This window comes from Crinia signifera, chromosome 1 (assembly GCF_055691185.1).
Source record: "Crinia signifera chromosome 1, ASM5569118v1, whole genome shotgun sequence".
Taxonomy (NCBI): domain Eukaryota; kingdom Metazoa; phylum Chordata; class Amphibia; order Anura; family Myobatrachidae; genus Crinia; species Crinia signifera.
This window is the reverse complement of record NC_139217.1, coordinates 476793715-476812581: the sequence shown is the minus strand read 5'-3', so window position 1 is coordinate 476812581 and position 18867 is coordinate 476793715. Positions and strand designations below refer to the sequence as shown.

The 18867-nt window shown below is 52.2% G+C and overlaps 1 protein-coding gene across 2 annotated transcripts in view; it reads left to right on the top strand.

Moving 5' to 3' along the window:
* The first annotated feature begins 1011 nt into the window (after positions 1-1011).
* LOC146024631 (dual specificity testis-specific protein kinase 2-like) overlaps positions 1012-18867 on the top strand; it is an 88159-nt gene continuing 70303 nt past the window's right edge. For both annotated transcript variants that reach the window (XR_014454017.1, XM_083155464.1), the window contains exons 1-2: positions 1012-1272; positions 3567-3985. Coding sequence is in view for 1 of the 2 variants with exons in the window: in XM_083155464.1 (XP_083011590.1) it covers positions 3794-3985 (192 nt within the window). In the remaining variant the exon portion in view is untranslated. The remainder of the gene's footprint in view (positions 1273-3566; positions 3986-18867) is intronic.

Genomic DNA, 18867 nt, shown 5'->3' with positions numbered 1-18867 from the left:
ATTCCCCCTCTCTCCCCTATCCCCTCAGGTGCATCACACCTGCATCCCCTCTCTCCCCTGTCCCCTCAGTTGCATCACCCCTGCATCCCCTCTCTCCCCCGTCCCCTCAGGTGTATCTCCCACACATCCCCTCTCTTCCGTGTCCCCTCAGGTGCATCTCCCTTACATCCCCTCTCTCCCCGTCCCCTCAGGTGAGTCTCCCCCACATTCCCCCTCTCTCCCCTATCCCCTTAGGTGAGTCTCCCCCGCATTCCCCCTCTCTCCCCGTCCCCTCAGGTGAGTCTCCCCCACATCCCCTCTCTCTCCCCATCCCCTCAGGTAATGTGGGCTAGGTGACATGAGGGAGATTGCTAGACTAATGAGGGAGAGAGGGAGATTGCTGCTATGTCAGGGAGTCTCCTGCAGAATGCAGGAGGGGAGGTAACTATGATGTAACAGTGTAATGTGCGCTAGGTGACATGAGGGAGATTGCTAGACTAATGAGGGAGAGAGGGAGATTGCTGCTATGTCAGGGAGTCTCCTGCAGAATGCAGGAGGGGAGGTAACTATGATGTAACAGTGTAATGTAGGCTAGGTGACATGGGGGAGATTGCTAGACTAATGAGGGAGAAAGGGAGATTGCTGCTATGTCAGGGAGTCTCCTGCAGAATGCAGGAGGGTAGGCAACTATGCCCCACTCTCCCCCGTCCCCTCAGGTGAGTCTCCCCCACATTCCCTCCCTCCCCCCCCCCCCCCCCCCCCCCCCCCCCCCCTCTCTCCCCCATCCCCTCAGGTGAGTCTCCCCTGCATTCCCCCTCTCTCTCCCCCGTCCCCTCAGGTGAGTCTCCCCCACATCCCCCCTCTCTCCCCCGTCCCCTCAGGTGAGTCTCCCCTGCATCCCCCTCCCTCCCCCGTCCCCTCAGGTGAGTCTCCCCCTCCCTCCCCCGTCCCCTCAGGTGAGTCTCCCCCGCATCCCCCCTCTCTCTCCAGTCCTCGGTCCCCTCCGGTGCTAGTTCTGCCCGTTCCCCCTGAGTGTGACCCGGCCCCGGCCCCGGCTCCCCCGCCCGCAGTAGGCCGTCCCTGGCTCCCGCCCCCTGTCTCCTCCCCGGTTCCCGCCCCCAGCTTCGGCCTCTGCTCCCCGGCGCTCGGTGTCTCAGTGTCCCGGAGGCCGCGACCGGAGCTTGGATCTGTCACATCGCGGGGTCCGGGCGGAGGTTCCGGGCGGCCGGGTTACTGATTGTATACACGGGTGTGACTGGCAGCGGGATCCCCGGGAGAGATCAGCACCAGCGGGTGAGACACAGGGCGGCGAATATCGGGTGACGGGTGTAATATCGGGTGTTGTTGGGGAGAACTTATCTGTTGACAGGTCAGGGCCTTGCTATTACCCGGGTGAAGAGCTGTGTTGGGGTGACATTTTGGGTCCTGGTGGGGTATATACCTGAGGACTGGTCTAGTGTTGTTGGGGTATCAGGTGATGGGTCAGGCATTCGTTGGGGTGACGGGTCTGGTCTTATTGGGGTATCAGGCAACTTGTCTGGTGTCATTGGGGTATCTGGTGACTGGTTTGGCATTATTGGGGTGGCAGGACTGGCGTTGTTGGGGTATTCAGCAACAGCCCTAGTGGTGTTGGGTCTGGCATTGAGAAATAGGGTGACGGGTCTAGCGTTGTTGGGTTTTGTTTGGGTATCGGGCAATGGGTCTGGTGTTGTTGGGTTATCGTGAAACTGGTCTGGTGTTGTTGGGATATGGGGTATTGGGTCTGGCATTGAGGTATCAGTTGACGGGTTGCCATCTTTGGGGCATATGTTGACAAGTTTGTCACTAATGGCTTAAGGAGTGATGGGTTTGGTGTTGTTCGGGTGACAAGTTTGGTGCTGTTGGAATATTGGTTGACCATCCTGGCATGTTGGGGCAAGAGATCTGGTGACGGGTCTGGAGTTGTTGGGTGGAGAGATCTGGTGATGGGCCCGACATTGTTAGTTCTGGTGTTGGAGGGGTTTACCTGGGGACTAGTCTTGTGTTGTTGAGATATGGGGTTGACGGGCCTGCCATTGTTGGGGCATCTGTTGACAGGTATAGCGCTGATGGTGTAATGGGACTGGTGCTGTTGGAATATTGATTGACCATCCTGGCATGCTGGTGCGAGTGATTAGTCTGGCATTGGGGGGGAGACATCTTGTGACGGGCCTGGCCTTGTAGTGGGGGAAAGATCCGTTGAAGGACTAGTCGTTGTGGGTGAGAGATATGGTGATGTGCCTGGCCTTGTTGTGCTGGAGAGATCTGGTGATGGGCCTGACGTTATTTTGGGGGGAGAGATCTGGTGACGGGCCTGACGTTGTGGGGGGAGAGATCTGGTGACGGGCCTGACATTGTTGTGGGGGGAGAGATCTGGTGACGGGCCTGACATTGTTGTGGGGGGAGAGATCTGGTGACGGGCCTGACATTGTTGTGTGGGGAGAGATCTGGTGAAGGGCCTGACATTGTTGTGGGGGGAGAGATATGGAGATGGGCCTGATGTTGTTGTGGGGGAGAGATCTGGTAATGGTCATGGCATTGTTGTTGGGTAGGGTATGGATCATTAGGTCTACAGCATGATGGTCGACATGGGTCTAGGTCGACACCTGCTTGTCGACCTAATGATGGTATCCCGTTGGCGAGAGATCTGGAGATGGGCCAGAGGTTGGTGGGGAAGAGAGATCTGCTGATGGGGTTGGCGGTGTTGGATCTGGTGTTGGAGTGGTCTCGTGTTGGAGGGGTACTTGGTGACAGTTCTTGCTTTGTTGGGGTACTGGGTTGATGGGTCTGGTGTTGTTGGGTTGATGGGTCTTGCCTTGGGGTATTGTGAGACGGGTCTGGTGTTGTTGCAATATGGAGTGATGGATCTGGTGTTGTTGGGGCATCAGTTGACAGGTCTGTAACTAATGGTATAAGGGGTGACTGGTCTGGTTTTGGGGTGACATCATGACCGGTTTGGTGTTGTTGGGGGGAGATATCTGGGGACGCTCTGGCGTTGTTGGGGGAGATATCTGGGGACGCTCTGGCGTTGTTGGGGGAGATATCTGGGGATGCTTTGGCGTTGTTGGGGGAGATATCTGGGGATGCTCTGGCGTTGTTGGGGGAGATATCTGGGGATGCTCTGGCATTGTTGGGGGAGATATCTGGGGATGTCTGGCATTGTTGGGGGAGATATCTGGGGATGCTCTGGCGTTGTGGGGGGAGATATCTGGGGATGCTCTGGCGTTGTTGGGGGAGATATCTGGGGATGCTCTGGCGTTGTTGGGGGAGATATCTGGGGATGCTCTGGCGTTGTTGGGGGAGATATCTGGGGATGCTCTGGCGTTGTTGGGGGAGATATCTGGGGATGCTCTGGCGTTGTTGGGGGAGATATCTGGGGATGCTCTGGCGTTGTTGGGGGAGATATCTGGGGATGCTCTGGCGTTGTTGGGGGAGATATCTGGGGATGCTCTGGCGTTGTTGGGGGAGATATCTGGGGATGCTCTGGCGTTGTTAGGGGAGATATCTGGGGCGGGTCTGGGTTTGTAATTGTCATCAATGAATTGCATTGTTTGTTCTTCTGCTTGAAGGTTCCAGTGACTGTGATCGGAGGGATCCATTATACCCCCACATGGGGATAATTTGGGTGAATTTGGCAGAGTTACTAGAAAAATACGTTGGGATCCCACACAGAATGACCTTACCCAGACACCCTTCCATCCTGTGCCGGGGATTTCATTTTTCAGCTCTAAGGACCATGTGAGCTTTCACCGTAACGCAGTCTTGGAGCCCTCGGGCATGTGACCAGGTCTCTGATATGGAATCTGTTGGTGATCCTGATACAGCCAGTGTTGGAGATACCCATGGACTGATGATTAATAGCCAGGGTTCTTGCCGCTTGCGTCCCTCCTCCTACCGGGCCCTTCGCAGCGCTGTCTCCAACCTGGCACGTATTGATGACTTCTACTGTGAGAAGATCGGGTCTGGTTTCTTCTCCGAAGTATTCAAGGTGAGACTCTAATATTGACAGGGGTCTTGGAAGTGTTACTCCATGCCGCAGTGTGGTCTCCTTCACATCTCTATGGGGTACAAGGGGAAACTTGTGATGCTAGCTTGCATGATGGCACACTGCACCGATCTCAGGGAACGGAATTCCCCCCGATTGTTGCAACTGGGTAAAATGTCCACGTGGGGTTAGGAAGCAGAGGAATTGAATGTTTCAGCATCTGCTTTGCAGTGGCCATCAGACATGTTCTCTGTATGTATTATGTATGGCGTGACACACGCATGTATTTGAGCTACATGCATTGTTAAAGTGAACACAATTTGATTTTATGGACCAGTAATTACGACCGTTTTGGAGGAGCTCCACATTAAGGATATTCCCGGCTAAGTCGTGTTTGTGTGACCATGTACGGCTGAATTTTTGGGGTACACTGCGTGTTACTTGGCACACCCTCTTTCCACACGTGGTTGCCCTGGCGGAGTCTGACATTTTCTGTATGTTACTATGTGTGCTGTTAAACATGACGGCACATTAATTATACACTTGTTCTCGAGCTGCAATAGAAAACCTTACAGGGCACCATGTGATGATTGCCGTGCATGTCCCATGTATGCGTATTGCTGTGATATCGGATATTCAGGCTCACCTGTACAACGCAAGGCAGCCAGTGCTCCGGTACACAGTAGTAAAACAGAAGCCTCACCGGGTACTGTAGTAATGCACCAGCTCTCCCTGTCACTGGTGGAAACAGCCATAGAGGTGTCACAGGAGGTCACACAGATGGTGGTAGCCAAGCAGGGGCAACGGACAGCCATAGAGGTGTCGGGAGGTCACACAGATGGTGGTAGCCAAGCAGGGGCAACGGACAGCCATAGAGGTGTCGGGAGGTCACACAGATGGTGGTAGCCAAGCAGGGGCATTGGACAGCCATAGAGGTATCAGGAGGTCACACAGATGGTGGTAGACAAGCAGGGGCAACAGACAGCCATAGAGGTGTCACAGGAGGTCACACAGATGGTGGTAGCCAAGCAGGGGCAACGGACAGCCATAGAGGTGTCACAGGAGGTCACACAGATGGTGGTAGCCAAGCAGGGGCAACAGACAGCCATAGAGGTGTCACAGGAGGTCACACAGATGGTGGTAGCCAAGCAGGGGCAACGGACAGCCATAGAGGTGTCACAGGAGGTCACACAGATGGTGGTAGACAAGCAGGGGCAACAGACAGCCATAGAGGTGTCACAGGAGGTCACACAGATGGTGGTAGCCAAGCAGGGGCAACGGACAGCCATAGAGGTGTCACAGGAGGTCACACAGATGGTGGTAGCCAAGCAGGGGCAACAGACAGCCATAGAGGTGTCACAGGAGGTCACACAGATGGTGGTAGCCAAGCAGGGGCAACGGACAGCCATAGAGGTGTCACAGGAGGTCACACAGATGGTGGTAGCCAAGCAGGGGCAACGGACAGCCATAGAGGTGTCACAGGAGGTCACACAGATGGTGGTAGCCAAGCAGGGGCAACGGACAGCCATAGAGGTGTCACAGGAGGTCACACAGATGGTGGTAGCCAAGCAGGGGCAACAACGGACAGCCATAGAGGTGTCACAGGAGGTGACAAAGATGGTGGTAGCCAAGCAGGGGCAACGGACAGCCATAGAGGTGTCACAGGAGGTCACACAGATGGTGGTAGCCAAGCAGAGGCAACGGACAGCCATAGAGGTGTCACAGGAGGTCACACAGATGGTGGTAGCCAAGCAGGGGCAACGGACAGCCATAGAGGTGTCACAGGAGGTCACACAGATGGTGGTAGCCAAGCAGGGGCAACGGACAGCCATAGAGGTGTCAGGAGAGGTCACACAGATGGTGGTAGCCAAGCAGGGACAATGGACAACCATAGAGGTGTCACAGGAGGTCACACAGATGGTGGTAGCCAAGCAGGGGCAACGGACAGCCATAGAGGTGTCACAGGAGGTCACACAGATGGTGGTAAACAAGCACGGTCATCGGACAGCCATAGAGGTGTCACAGGAGGTCACACAGATGGTGGTAGCCAAGCAGGGGCAACGGACAGCCATAGAGGTGTCACAGGAGGTCACACAGATGGTGGTAGCCAAGCAGGGGCAACGGACAGCCATAGAGGTGTCACAGGAGGTCACACAGATGGTGGTAAACAAGCACGGTCATCGGACAGCCATAGAGGTGTCACAGGAGGTCACACAGATGGTGGTAGCCAAGCAGGGGCAACGGACAGCCATAGAGGTGTCACAGGAGGTCACACAGATGGTGGTAGCCAAGCAGGGGCAACGGACAGCCATAGAGGTGTCAGGAGGTCACACAGATGGTGGTAGCCAAGCAGGGGCAACGGACAGCCATAGAGGTGTCACAGGAGGTCACACAGATGGTGGTAGACAAGCAGGGGCAACAGACAGCCATAGAGGTGTCACAGGAGGTCACACAGATGGTGGTAGCCAAGCAGGGGCAACGGACAGCCATAGTGGTGTCAGGAGGTCACACAGATGGTGGTAGCCAAGCAGGGGCAACGGACAGCCATAGAGGTGTCACAGGAGGTCACACAGATGGTGGTAGCCAAGCAGGGGCAACGGACAGCCATAGAGGTGTCAGGAGAGGTCACACAGATGGTGGTAGCCAAGCAGGGACAACGGACAGCCATAGAGGTGTCACAGGAGGTCACACAGATGGTTGTAGCCAAGCAGGGTCATCGGACAGCCATAGAGGTGTCACAGGAGGTCACACAGATGGTGGTAGCCAAGCAGGGGCAACGGACAGCCATAGAGGTGTCACAGGAGGTCACACAGATGGTGGTAGCCAAGCAGGGGCAACGGACAGCCATAGAGGTGTCACAGGAGGTCACACAGATGGTGGTAGCCAAGCAGGGGCAACGGACAGCCATAGAGGTGTCAGAGGAGGTCACACAGATGGTGGTAGCCAAGCAGGGGCAACGGACAGCCATAGAGGTGTCACAGGAGGTCACACAGATGGTGGTAGCCAAGCAGGGTCATCGGACAGCCATAGAGGTGTCACAGGAGGGCACACAGATGGTGGTAGCCAAGCAGGGGCAACGGACAGCCATAGAGGTGTCACAGGAGGTCACACAGATGGTGGTAGCCAAGCAGGGTCATCGGACAGCCATAGAGGTGTCACAGGAGGTCACACAGATGGTGGTAGCCAAGCAGGGGCATCGGACAGCCATAGAGGTGTCACAGGAGGTCACACAGATGGTGGTAGCGAAGCAGGGTCATCGGACAGCCATAGAGGTGTCACAGGAGGTCACACAGATGGTGGTAGCGAAGCAGGGGCAACGGACAGCCATAGAGGTGTCACAGGAGGTCACACAGATGGTTGTAGCCAAGCACGGTCATCGGACAGCCATAGAGGTGTCACAGGAGGTCACACAGATGGTGGTAGCCAAGCAGGGGCAACGGACAGCCATAGAGGTGTCACAGGAGGTCACACAGATGGTGGTAGCCAAGCAGGGGCAACGGACAGCCATAGAGGTGTCACAGGAGGTCACACAGATGGTGGTAGCCAAGCAGGGGCAACGGACAGCCATAGAGGTGTCAGAGGAGGTCACACAGATGGTGGTAGCCAAGCAGGGGCAACAGACCTCCCTTCCAGAGTAAGGGGGTTATTCTGGTCCCTTTGCACAGACCAGAACAATCGTACGGGGACCGATGGTGGGCGTATGCACATGCGCAGGGTCATTTAGGTGCATGTGCGTGCGGCAACCCAAGGGTGCAGGGCGGTGGCGGATAGTTGCGCCCATGGGAACGCCCCGAGGGTCACTTAGCTATGCATGCACGTTCCACATCATTCGATGGCTGGTTCACCCACAGGCTGCAAATGGATGTTTATGTTAAACACACGCTGCAAGGTGCAGAGGAGGGGGGGGGGGGGGGGGGGGGGGTTCGACCAGAAAAAAACCCGAAATGTAACTTGGACTTGGAGATGGCCAGATGGAAGCCTCTGGAACTGGGGTAGCCAACCCTAGTCCTCGAGAGCTACCAACAGGGCATGTTTTGCAGGTCTCCTCACAGAATCACAAGTGAGCTAATTAGCTTCATCTGTTGATCTTTTTAAAATGTGTCAGTGATTAATGAGTGCAGCTGTGCAGCAGCTAGGTTGTCTGGAAAATGTGATCTGTTGGTAGCTCTCGAGGGCTAGGGTTGGCTACCACTGCTCTGGAATCACTGAATGATCAGTGCTCTGCGTGATGTAACATTGTAGAATGGTCGGGACACTGGCGCAGTGCTCTGCGTGATGTATCATTGCGGAGTGGTAGGGACACTGGCGCAGTGCTCTGCGTGATGTATCATTGCGGAGTGGTAGGGACACTGGTGCAGTGCTCTGCATGATGTAACATTGCAGAATGGTCGGGACATTGGTGCTGTGCTTTGCATGTTGTATCATTGCTGAATGGTCGGGACACTGGTGCAGTGCTCTGCGTGATGTAATATTGCAGAATGGTTGTGACGCTGGCGCAGTGCTCTGCGTGATGTATCCTTGCAGAGTGGTAGGGACACTGGCGCAGTGCTCTGCATGATGTAACATTGCAGAATGGTCGGGACATTGGTGCTGTGCTTTGCATGTTGTATCATTGCTGAATGGTCGGGACACTGGTGCAGTGCTCTGCGTGATGTAACATTGCTGAATGGTGGGGACACTGGCGCAGTGCTCTGCATGATGTAACAATTCGGAATGGTGAGGACACTGGTGCAGTGCTCTGCATGATGTTATATTGCAGAATGGTTGTGACGCTGGCGCAGTGCTCTGCGTGATGTAACATTGCTGAATGGTGGGGACACTGGCGCAGTGCTCTGCATGATGTAACAATTCGGAATGGTGAGGACACTGGTGCAGTTCTCTGCGTGATGTAACATTGCTGAATGAATGGTGGGGACACTGGTGCAGTGCTTTGTGTGATGTAACATTGCTGAATGGTGAGGACACTGGCGCAGTGCTTTGTGTTGCAACAATGCGCAGTGGTGGAGACACTGGTGGAGTGCACTGCACTGCATGATGTAACATTGCGGAATAGTGGGGGCACTGACGCAGTGCTCTGCGTGATGTAACATTGCTGAATGGTGAGGACACTGTCGCAGTGCTTTGTGTGATGCAACAATGCACAGTGGTGGAGACACTGGTGCAGTGCACTGCACTGCATGATGTAACATTGCGGAATAGTGGGGACACTGGTGCAGTGCTTTGTGTGATGTAACAATGCGCAATGGTGAGGACACTGGAGCAGTGCTGTGCTATTACTGTCCTGGTTATATCTGTGTTATGCAGTGTAGATTGTAAGCTCTGATGACTAGTGTGTTTCCTGAAATAGAAGGTTCTTTCTTCTAATCTCTTCTGTATTAATCTTCTTAAAGGCTGTGAGTGTAACCTGCTTCATAGGGGGAATACAGAGCTGGGTGCAAGTGGGCAATGGGTTTCCTCTGTGCATTCCTCTATACGTTGCCATGGTTTCTTTCTGCGAATGCTTCTATACGTTGCCATGGTTTCTTTCTGCGCATGCTTCTATACGTTGCCATGGTTTCTTTCTGCGAATGCTTCTATACGTTGCCATGGTTTCTTTCTGCGAATGCTTCTATACGTTGCCATGGTTTCTTTCTGCGCATGCTTCTATACGTTGCCATGGTTTCTTTCTGCGAATGCTTCTATATGTTGCCATGGTTTCTTTCTGCACATGCCTCTCTATATTGACATGGTTACCCTCTGTGCATGCCTCTCTATATTGCCATGGTTACCCTCTGTGCATGCCTCTCTATATTGCCATGGTTACCCTCTGTGCATGCCTCTCTATATTGCCATGGTTACCCTCTGTGCATGCCTCTCTATATTGCCATGGTTACCTGGAGGGAGGAAGATTCAGGGGAAATGTGAGGAAGAATTACTTCACAGACAGAGTAGTAGATAAGTGGAATAGCCTCCCAACAGAGGTGGTAGAGGCAACTACAGTAGTACAATGCTTGGGATAGGCATATTGATATCCTTACACAGAAATAAGGATCAAATATGGCATACTCTCCAACTGTACCGAATTTGCCGGTACAGTACCGTTTATTAACAGTCTGTACCGGCAAATTATAATTGTACCGAATGTACCGCTTTTCCCCGCAGCGGTCAGTTATTACTCACTCCTAATTAAAATCCCCCTGGCTCCGCTCTGTCTGAGTTGCCTGGAGGTGCTGCGCCGGCTCTCCCCCGTTCCCAAGAGTGCATTGCGGTTGCGGGTCCGGTCCCGTGCGTCATGACGTCACGGGCCGGCACCCTGCTCATGGGAAAGGACATTGACTTAGCCCGCAGTCTCCGCATGCGCAGACTGTAACTGTGGACACGATTCTGCGCTATGAGGGCGAGGGATGCGGTGGCCAGCCCCGGCGGCGGGCGCATGTGAAGGAGGATGATTATCTTTGCCATCGGAGCCTGCCACTTCCACATCAGACTCCGAGCAAGTCAGTGCAGAAAGTAGGTGGCTCAGGCTGCAGTTTGAATAATACAATGTATTATCTCGTCACTTGCCCAGTCTTCATCGTGTGACATATGTGCACCTGCTGCCAGGCCTGCAGCTCATGTCACGTGGTGGCTTGGTGGGCTGCTGGCATATTAAATAAGTATATTAAATATACTTATTTAATATGCTAGCAGTCCACCAAGCCACCACGTGACATGAGCTGCATGATACGTGTAATAGTTGGTGCACAGTACTCATTCGGAAAGGGGACGTGGTTACACCCCTTTTTGTCCATGACCACGCCCCTTTGTTCATGACCACGCCCCCTTTCAGAATGTGTACCGATTTCTTATCTTTAAATGTTGGAGGGTATGATATGGTTTGAGGTAACATGTTTAAAAAAGGGGCAGACTAGATGGGCCAAGTGGTTCTTATCTGCCGTCACATTCTATGTTTCTACCCACTGTGCATGCCTCTACATGCTTCCATGGTTTCCCTTAGCGTGTGCCATGGTTGGTGGCGGTGCCAGGGTGCCATTCTTGGTGGCGGTGCCAGGGTGCCATTCTTGGTGGCGGTGCCAGGGTGCCATTCTTGGTGGCGGTGGCAGGGCCAGAGTGCCGTTCTTGGTGGCGGGGCCAGGGTGACGTTCTTGCTGGCCTTACTTTGGACTGCACCCTATGCTCCCAAATATTTGAATCACCCCCTCTGAATTTGGCTGGCTAACCCCACTTAGTGCAGGGACAAACCCTTCCTTTATGTGATTGGTTATTCAGCAGTAAAAGGTGGTACTTCAGTGAAGGTGCGGTGCCCCGGTGAGTGCTCTTAGCGTCTAGTGTCCGGCGATTGGTCCCAGGCGTACATACCGCGGCAGAGAGATGGTGATTGGCCAGTAGGAGTCACTTCTGTTAGTGCCATTGGATGGAGGGTTCTGCTGGCTCGGGGTTCCGACATTACATGCCCATTCTCCTCCTGGGTACCTTGTATAGGCTTTATAGAAGGGTGATAAACCTGGCAGTGCGGGCCATGATTACTGGATCTCCCTTCCAGTAGGTGTTGTGACAGGAGCCTGGGTTGTGCAGTATACAGACCGCTATTAGCAGTATACAGACAGACAATGTAATGACTAATATGTGTATAAGCTGCTTGGTGAGTATTACGGATCAGATGGGATCACTGGGGGCTGGCTGTGGTGGTGGTGGGCGGCCGTGAGTGAGAGGATGAGACTGGGATTGTCCTGTAATCCTTAGTGACAGGTGTCAGACGCGATCGGCCATCGCAGCCCTTCCTGTGTAACTGTACCCTCCATGCCCTCTGTGCCCATCTGTGTACTGTAACTGTACCCTTCCTGCCCTCTGCTCTGGGCACCTGTCTGTGTAACTGTACCCTTCCTGCCCTCTGCACTGGGCATCTGTCTCTGTAACTGTACCCTTCCTGCCCTCTGCACTGGGCATCTGTCTGTGTAACTGTACCCTCCATGCCCTCTGCGCCGTCTGTGAACTGTAACTGTACCCTTCCTGCCCTCTGCACTGGGCATCTGTCTCTGTAACTGTACCCTCCATGCCCTCTGCACTGGGCACCTGTCTGTGTAACTGTACCCTCCATGCCCTCTGCGCCGTCTGTGTACTGTAACTGTACCCTTCCTGCCCTCTGCACTGGGCATCTGTCTGTGTAACTGTACCCTTCCTGCCCTCTGCACCGTCTGTGTACTGTAACTGTACCCTTCCTGCCCTCTACACTGGGCATCTGTCTGTGTAACTGTACCCTCCATGCCCTCTGCACCGTCTGTGTACTGTAACTGTACCCTTCCTGCCCTCTGCTCTGGGCACCTGTCTCTGTAACTGTACCCTTCCTGCCCTCTGCACTGGGCACCTGTCTGTGTAACTGTACCCTCCATGCCCTCTGTGCCCGTCTGTGTACTGTAACTGTACCCTTCCTGCCCTCTGCACTGGGCACCTGTCTGTGTAACTGTACCCTTTCTGCCCTCTGCACTGGGCATCTGTCTCTGTAACTGTACCCTCCATGCCCTCTGCACCGTCTGTGTACTGTAACTGTACCCTTCCTGCCCTCTGCACTGGGCACCTGTCTGTGTAACTGTACCCTTCCTGCCCTCTGCACTGGGCACCTGTCTGTGTAACTGTACCCTTCCTGCCCTCTGCACTGGGCATCTGTCTCTGTAACTGTACCCTCCATGCCCTCTGCACCGTCTGTGTACTGTAACTGTACCCTTCCTGCCCTCTGCTCTGGGCACCTGTCTGTGTAACTGTACCCTTCCTGCCCTCTGCACTGGGCATCTGTCTCTGTAACTGTACCCTCCATGCCCTCTGCACTGGGCACCTGTCTGTGTAACTGTACCCTCCATGCCCTCTGCGCCGTCTGTGTACTGTAACTGTACCCTTCCTGCCCTCTGCTCTGGGCATCTGTCTGTGTAGCTGTAGCCTTCCTGCCCTCTGCACTGGGCATCTGTCTGTGTAACTGTACCCTCCATGCCCTCTGCACCGTCTGTGTACTGTAACTGTACCCTTCCTGCCCTCTGCTCTGGGCATCTGTCTGTGTAACTGTACCCTCCATGCCCTCTGCACCGTCTGTGTACTGTAACTGTACCCTTCCTGCCCTCTGCTCTGGGCACCTGTCTCTGTAACTGTACCCTTCCTGCCCTCTGCACTGGGCACCTGTCTGTGTAACTGTACCCTCCATGCCCTCTGTGCCCGTCTGTGTACTGTAACTGTACCCTTCCTGCCCTCTGCACTGGGCACCTGTCTGTGTAACTGTACCCTTCCTGCCCTCTGCACTGGGCATCTGTCTCTGTAACTGTACCCTCCCTGCCCTCTGCACCGTCTGTGTACTGTAACTGTACCCTTCCTGCCCTCTGCACTGGGCACCTGTCTGTGTAACTGTACCCTTCCTGCCCTCTGCACTGGGCATCTGTCTCTGTAACTGTACCCTCCATGCCCTCTGCACTGGGCACCTGTCTGTGTAACTGTACCCTCCATGCCCTCTGCGCCGTCTGTGTACTGTAACTGTACCCTTCCTGCCCTCTGCTCTGGGCATCTGTCTGTGTAGCTGTAGCCTTCCTGCCCTCTGCACTGGGCATCTGTCTGTGTAACTGTACCCTCCATGCCCTCTGCACCGTCTGTGTACTGTAACTGTACCCTTCCTGCCCTCTGCTCTGGGCATCTGTCTGTGTAACTGTACCCTACCTGCCCTCTGCACTGGGCATCTGTCTCTGTAACTGTACCCTCCATGCCCTCTGCACCGTCTGTGTACTGTAACTGTACCCTTCCTGCCCTCTGCACTGGGCATCTGTCTCTGTAACTGTACCCTCCATGCCCTCTGCACTGGGCACCTGTCTGTGTAACTGTACCCTTCCTGCCCTCTGCACTGGGCATCTGTCTCTGTAACTGTACCCTTCCTGCCCTCTGCACTGGGCATCTGTCTCTGTAACTGTACCCTCCATGCCCTCTGCGCCGTCTGTGTACTGTAACTGTACCCTTCCTGCCCTCTGCACTGGGCACCTGTCTGTGTAACTGTACCCTTCATGCCCTCTGCGCCGTCTGTGTATTGTAACTGTACCCTTCCTGCCCTCTGCACTGGGCATCTGTCTGTGTAACTGTACCCTTCCTGCCCTCTGCACTGGGCACCTGTCTCTGTAACTGTACCCTCCATGCCCTCTGTGCCCATCTGTGTACTGTAACTGTACCCTTCCTGCCCTCTGCACTGGGCACCTGTCTGTGTAACTGTACCCTCCATGCCCTCTGCGCTGTCTGTGTACTGTAACTGTACCCTTCCTGCCCTCTGCACTGGGCACCCGTGTCTGTGTAACTGTACCCTTCCTGCCCTCTGCACTGGGCACCTGTCTGTGTAACTGTACCCTTCCTGCCCTCTGCACTGGGCACCCGTGTCTGTGTAACTGTACCCTTCCTGCCCTCTGCACTGGGCATCTGTCTCTGTAACTGTAGCCTCCATGCCCTCTGCACCGTCTGTGTACTGTAACTGTACCCTTCCTGCCCTCTGCACTGGGCACCCGTGTCTGTGTAACTGTACCTTTCATGCCATCTGCTCTGGGTATCTGTCTGTGTAACTGTACCCTTCCTGCCCGTCTGTGTACTGTAACTGTACCCTTCCTGCCCTCTGCACTGGGCATCTGTCTCTGTAACTGTACCCTTCCTGCCCTCTGCACTTGTCACCCGTCTGTGTAAATGCACCCTTCCTGCCCTTTTGGCACCCAGCTGTGTAACTGTACCCTTCCTGCCCTCTGCACTGGACTCAGCCAGGCCCAGCCCCCCCAAGTAGCTACAACAACCCCCCCCGTACGCAGCACCACATGCTAATGATCTGCAGGAAGCTTGATTACAATGTTACAAATGGCGATGAAAGTGTTACGTAATAACACACAGTGTCACTGTACATAATACAGACCTCCTGTAACAGATCCCAGATACAAGTATGGGGATTTATTGACCTTATGCTTGGCCCGGGTCCCAGCCCACTTAAACTGTATTAATGTGCTGGACGTACCCACCATACATACATACATACATACCCTCCATACATACATACATACATATTTACCCACCATACATACATACATACATACATACCCACCATACATACATACATACCCACCATACATACATACATACATACATACATATTTACCCACCATACATACATACCCACCATACATACATACCCACCATACATACATACATACATATTTACATACATACATACCCACCATACATACATACATATTTACATACATACATACCCACCATACATACATACATACATACATACATACCCACCATACATACATACCCACCATACATACATACCCACCATACATACATATTTACCCACCATACATACATACATACATACATACCCACCATACATACATACATACATACATACATACATACATACATACATACATACATACATACATATTTACCCACCATACATACATACATACATACATACATACAAACCCACCATACACCCCCCTCTCTGTCTGTCTCTTCCTCTAGGGCTTGCCTGAGGCGTCCATATATACAGTGTGCTGTATATATGATTCATCTCTCAGGGAAATAATGGTGTGATACCTCCTGGCCTCTCCTCATTATACACAGGCTTCATCCCGTTCCTGGGCGAGTCGTCCTGTTACTGGGTTACTGTCTATAGGACACCCCCTGGGCCCTTTCCGAATATCCACTTATGTGTCTCCTGGAAGCAGCTGTGTGTCTGGTACTTAGCCTAACCCAGAGCCCTTACCAGCGTTATATACAGCACCGCCCTTATATACAGTACCAACGTTATATATGGTACCGGCCTTATATACAGTGCCAGCGTGCTCCCATAGTATCCTTATATACAGTGCCAGCGTTATATACAGTACCAACGTTATATATGGTATCGGCCTTATATACAGTGCCAGCGTTATATACAGTACCAACGTTATTTATGGCACCGCCCTTATATACAGTACCAACGTTATATATGGCACCGCCCTTATATACAGTACCAACGTTATATATGGTATCGGCCTTATATACAGTGCCAGCGTGCTCCCATAGTATCCTTATATACAGTGCCAGCGTTATATACAGTACCAACGTTATTTATGGCACCGCCCTTATATACAGTACCAGCTTTATATACAGTGCCAGCTAGCACCCATAGTGATTTATATTACCATCTCGTGCCCACAGTAGATTTTACCAGCGAGCACCCATAGTGACACGTATACATTACCATCTGGCGCCTAAAGTAGCCTTATATAAAGTATCTGCATTATATACAGTACCGGTGTTATATACAATGCCAGCTTGCTCCCATAGTATCCTTAAATACAGTACCGGTGTTATATACAGTGCCAGCGTTATATAAGGTACCGGTGTTATATACAGTGCCAGCGTTATATACAGTACCGGTGTTATATACAGTGCCAGCGTTATATACAGTACCAGTGTTATATACAGTGCCAGCGTGCTCCCATAGTATCCTTAAATACAGTACCGGTGTTATATACAGTGCCAGCGTTATATACAGTGCCGGTGTTATATACAGTGCCAGCGTTATATACAGTACCGGTGTTATATACAGTGCCAGCGTGCTCCCATAGTATCCTTAAATACAGTGCCAGCGTTATATACAGTACCGGTGTTATATACAGTGCCAGCGTGCTCCCATAGTATCCTTAAATACAGTGCCAGCGTTATATACAATACCGGTTCTTATATACAGTGCCAGCGTGCTCCCATAGTATCCTTAAATACAGTACCGGTGTTATATACAGTGCCAGCGTTATATACAGTACCGGTGTTATATACAGTGCCAGCGTTATATACAGTACTGGTGTTATATACAGTGCCAGCGTGCTCCCATAGTATCCATAAATACAGTGCCAGCGTTATATACAGTACCTGTGTTATATACAGTGCCAGCGTTATATACAGTGCCGGCGTTATATACAGTACCGGTGTTATATACAGTGCCAGTGTTATATACAGTGCCAGCGTGCTCCCATAGTACCCTTAAATACAGTGCCAGCGTTATATACAGTACCGGTGTTCTATACAGTGCCAGCGTTATATACAGTACCGGTGTTATATACAGTGCCAGCGTTATATACAGTGCCAGCGTGCTCCCATAGTATCCTTAAATACAGTGCCAGCATTATATACAGTACCGGTGTTATATACAGTGCCAGCGTTATATACAGTACCGGTTCTTATATACAGTGCCAGCGTTATATACAGTACCGGTGTTCTATACAGTGCCAGCGTTATATACAGTACCGGTGTTATATACAGTGCCAGCGTTATATACAGTGCCAGCGTGCTCCCATAGTATCCTTAAATACAGTGCCAGCATTATATACAGTACCGGTGTTATATACAGTGCCAGTGTTATATACAGTACCGGTTCTTATATACAGTGCCAGCGTTATATACAGTACCGGTGTTATATACAGTGCCAGCGTTATATACAGTGCCAGTGTGCTCCCATAGTATCCTTAAATACAGTGCCAGCGTTATATACCGTACCGGTGTTCTATACAGTGCCAGCGTTATATACAGTACCGGTGTTATATACAGTGCCAGCGTTAGATACAGTACCGGTTCTTATATACAGTGCCAGCGTGCTCCCATAGTATCCTTAAATACAGTGCCAGCGTTATATACAGTACCGGTTCTTATATACAGTTCCAGCGTTATATACAGTACCAGTGTTATATACAGTGCCAGTATTATATACAGTACCGGTGTTATATACAGTGCCAGCGTTATATACAGTACCGGTGTTATATACAGTGCCAACGTGCTCCCATAGTATCCATAAATACAGTGCCAGCGTTATATACAGTACCGGTTCTTATATACAGTGCCAGCGTGCTCCCATAGTATCCTTAAATACAGTACCGGTTCTTATATACAGTATCAACGTTATATAAAAAGACTTCCCTTTGCAGATATGACTTGAGGGTAGCATAGCATACGTATGGTCGGAAGCGGTACAGCTGTCAGAATGAACTTAGGTCTACAGTCATTAGGTCGACCCCACTAGGTCGACTGGCAGAAAGGTCGACCTGACTTAAGGTCGACATGGGCCAAGGTCGACATGACTTAAGGTCGCATTTGCATAAAGGTCGACATGAGGAAGGTCGACTGGTCATAAGGTCGACATGGGTTTTTCACTGTTTTTTTATCCGAATGTCGACACAGTCGACATGGACACAGTTGGCAATGAGAATCGGACCCTCGCATCGCTCGCGATGCTTCGGGCACGGTGCCTCGCTGCGCTCGGCACACTATTTTATTCTCCCACCACGCCCTAGTGGATGGTAGGGCATGAAATACCGCCTGTCGGCACATGTCGGCTCAAAAAACAGTAAAAACCATGTCGACCTTATGACCAGCCGACCTTCCTCATGTCGACCTTTATGCAAATTCGACCTTAAGTCATGTCGACCTTGGCCCAGGTCGACCTTCCTGCCAGTCGACCTAGTGGGGTCGACCTAATGACTGTAGACCTAAGTTCATTCTAATAGATGACCGCTTCCGTATGGTCAGCAGCAGTACTGTTCTTGCAGGCCTCCTGCTTATCTCACTGCAGTACATAATACCACAGGGGTCAGTCTGCCTTGTGGTTATTGCCCAGTATAGATAATTGCAGGTTCAGCAGATCTTGTACGTTAAACATTGATGTGTTACTTGCTGTGCTTTGGAAACCTCAGTCCTGCTGAGATTCAGTAAGTGCTTTCTTAGGGTTGGACTCAGCCTGACTACAGCACTTAGCTACATTCAAATGTGGCCCCTGGCACCAGCAGCACATTCAGACGTGGCCCCTGGCGCCAGCAGCACATTCAGACGTGACGCCAGCAGCCAGGGCCCGTTCACAAGCTTAG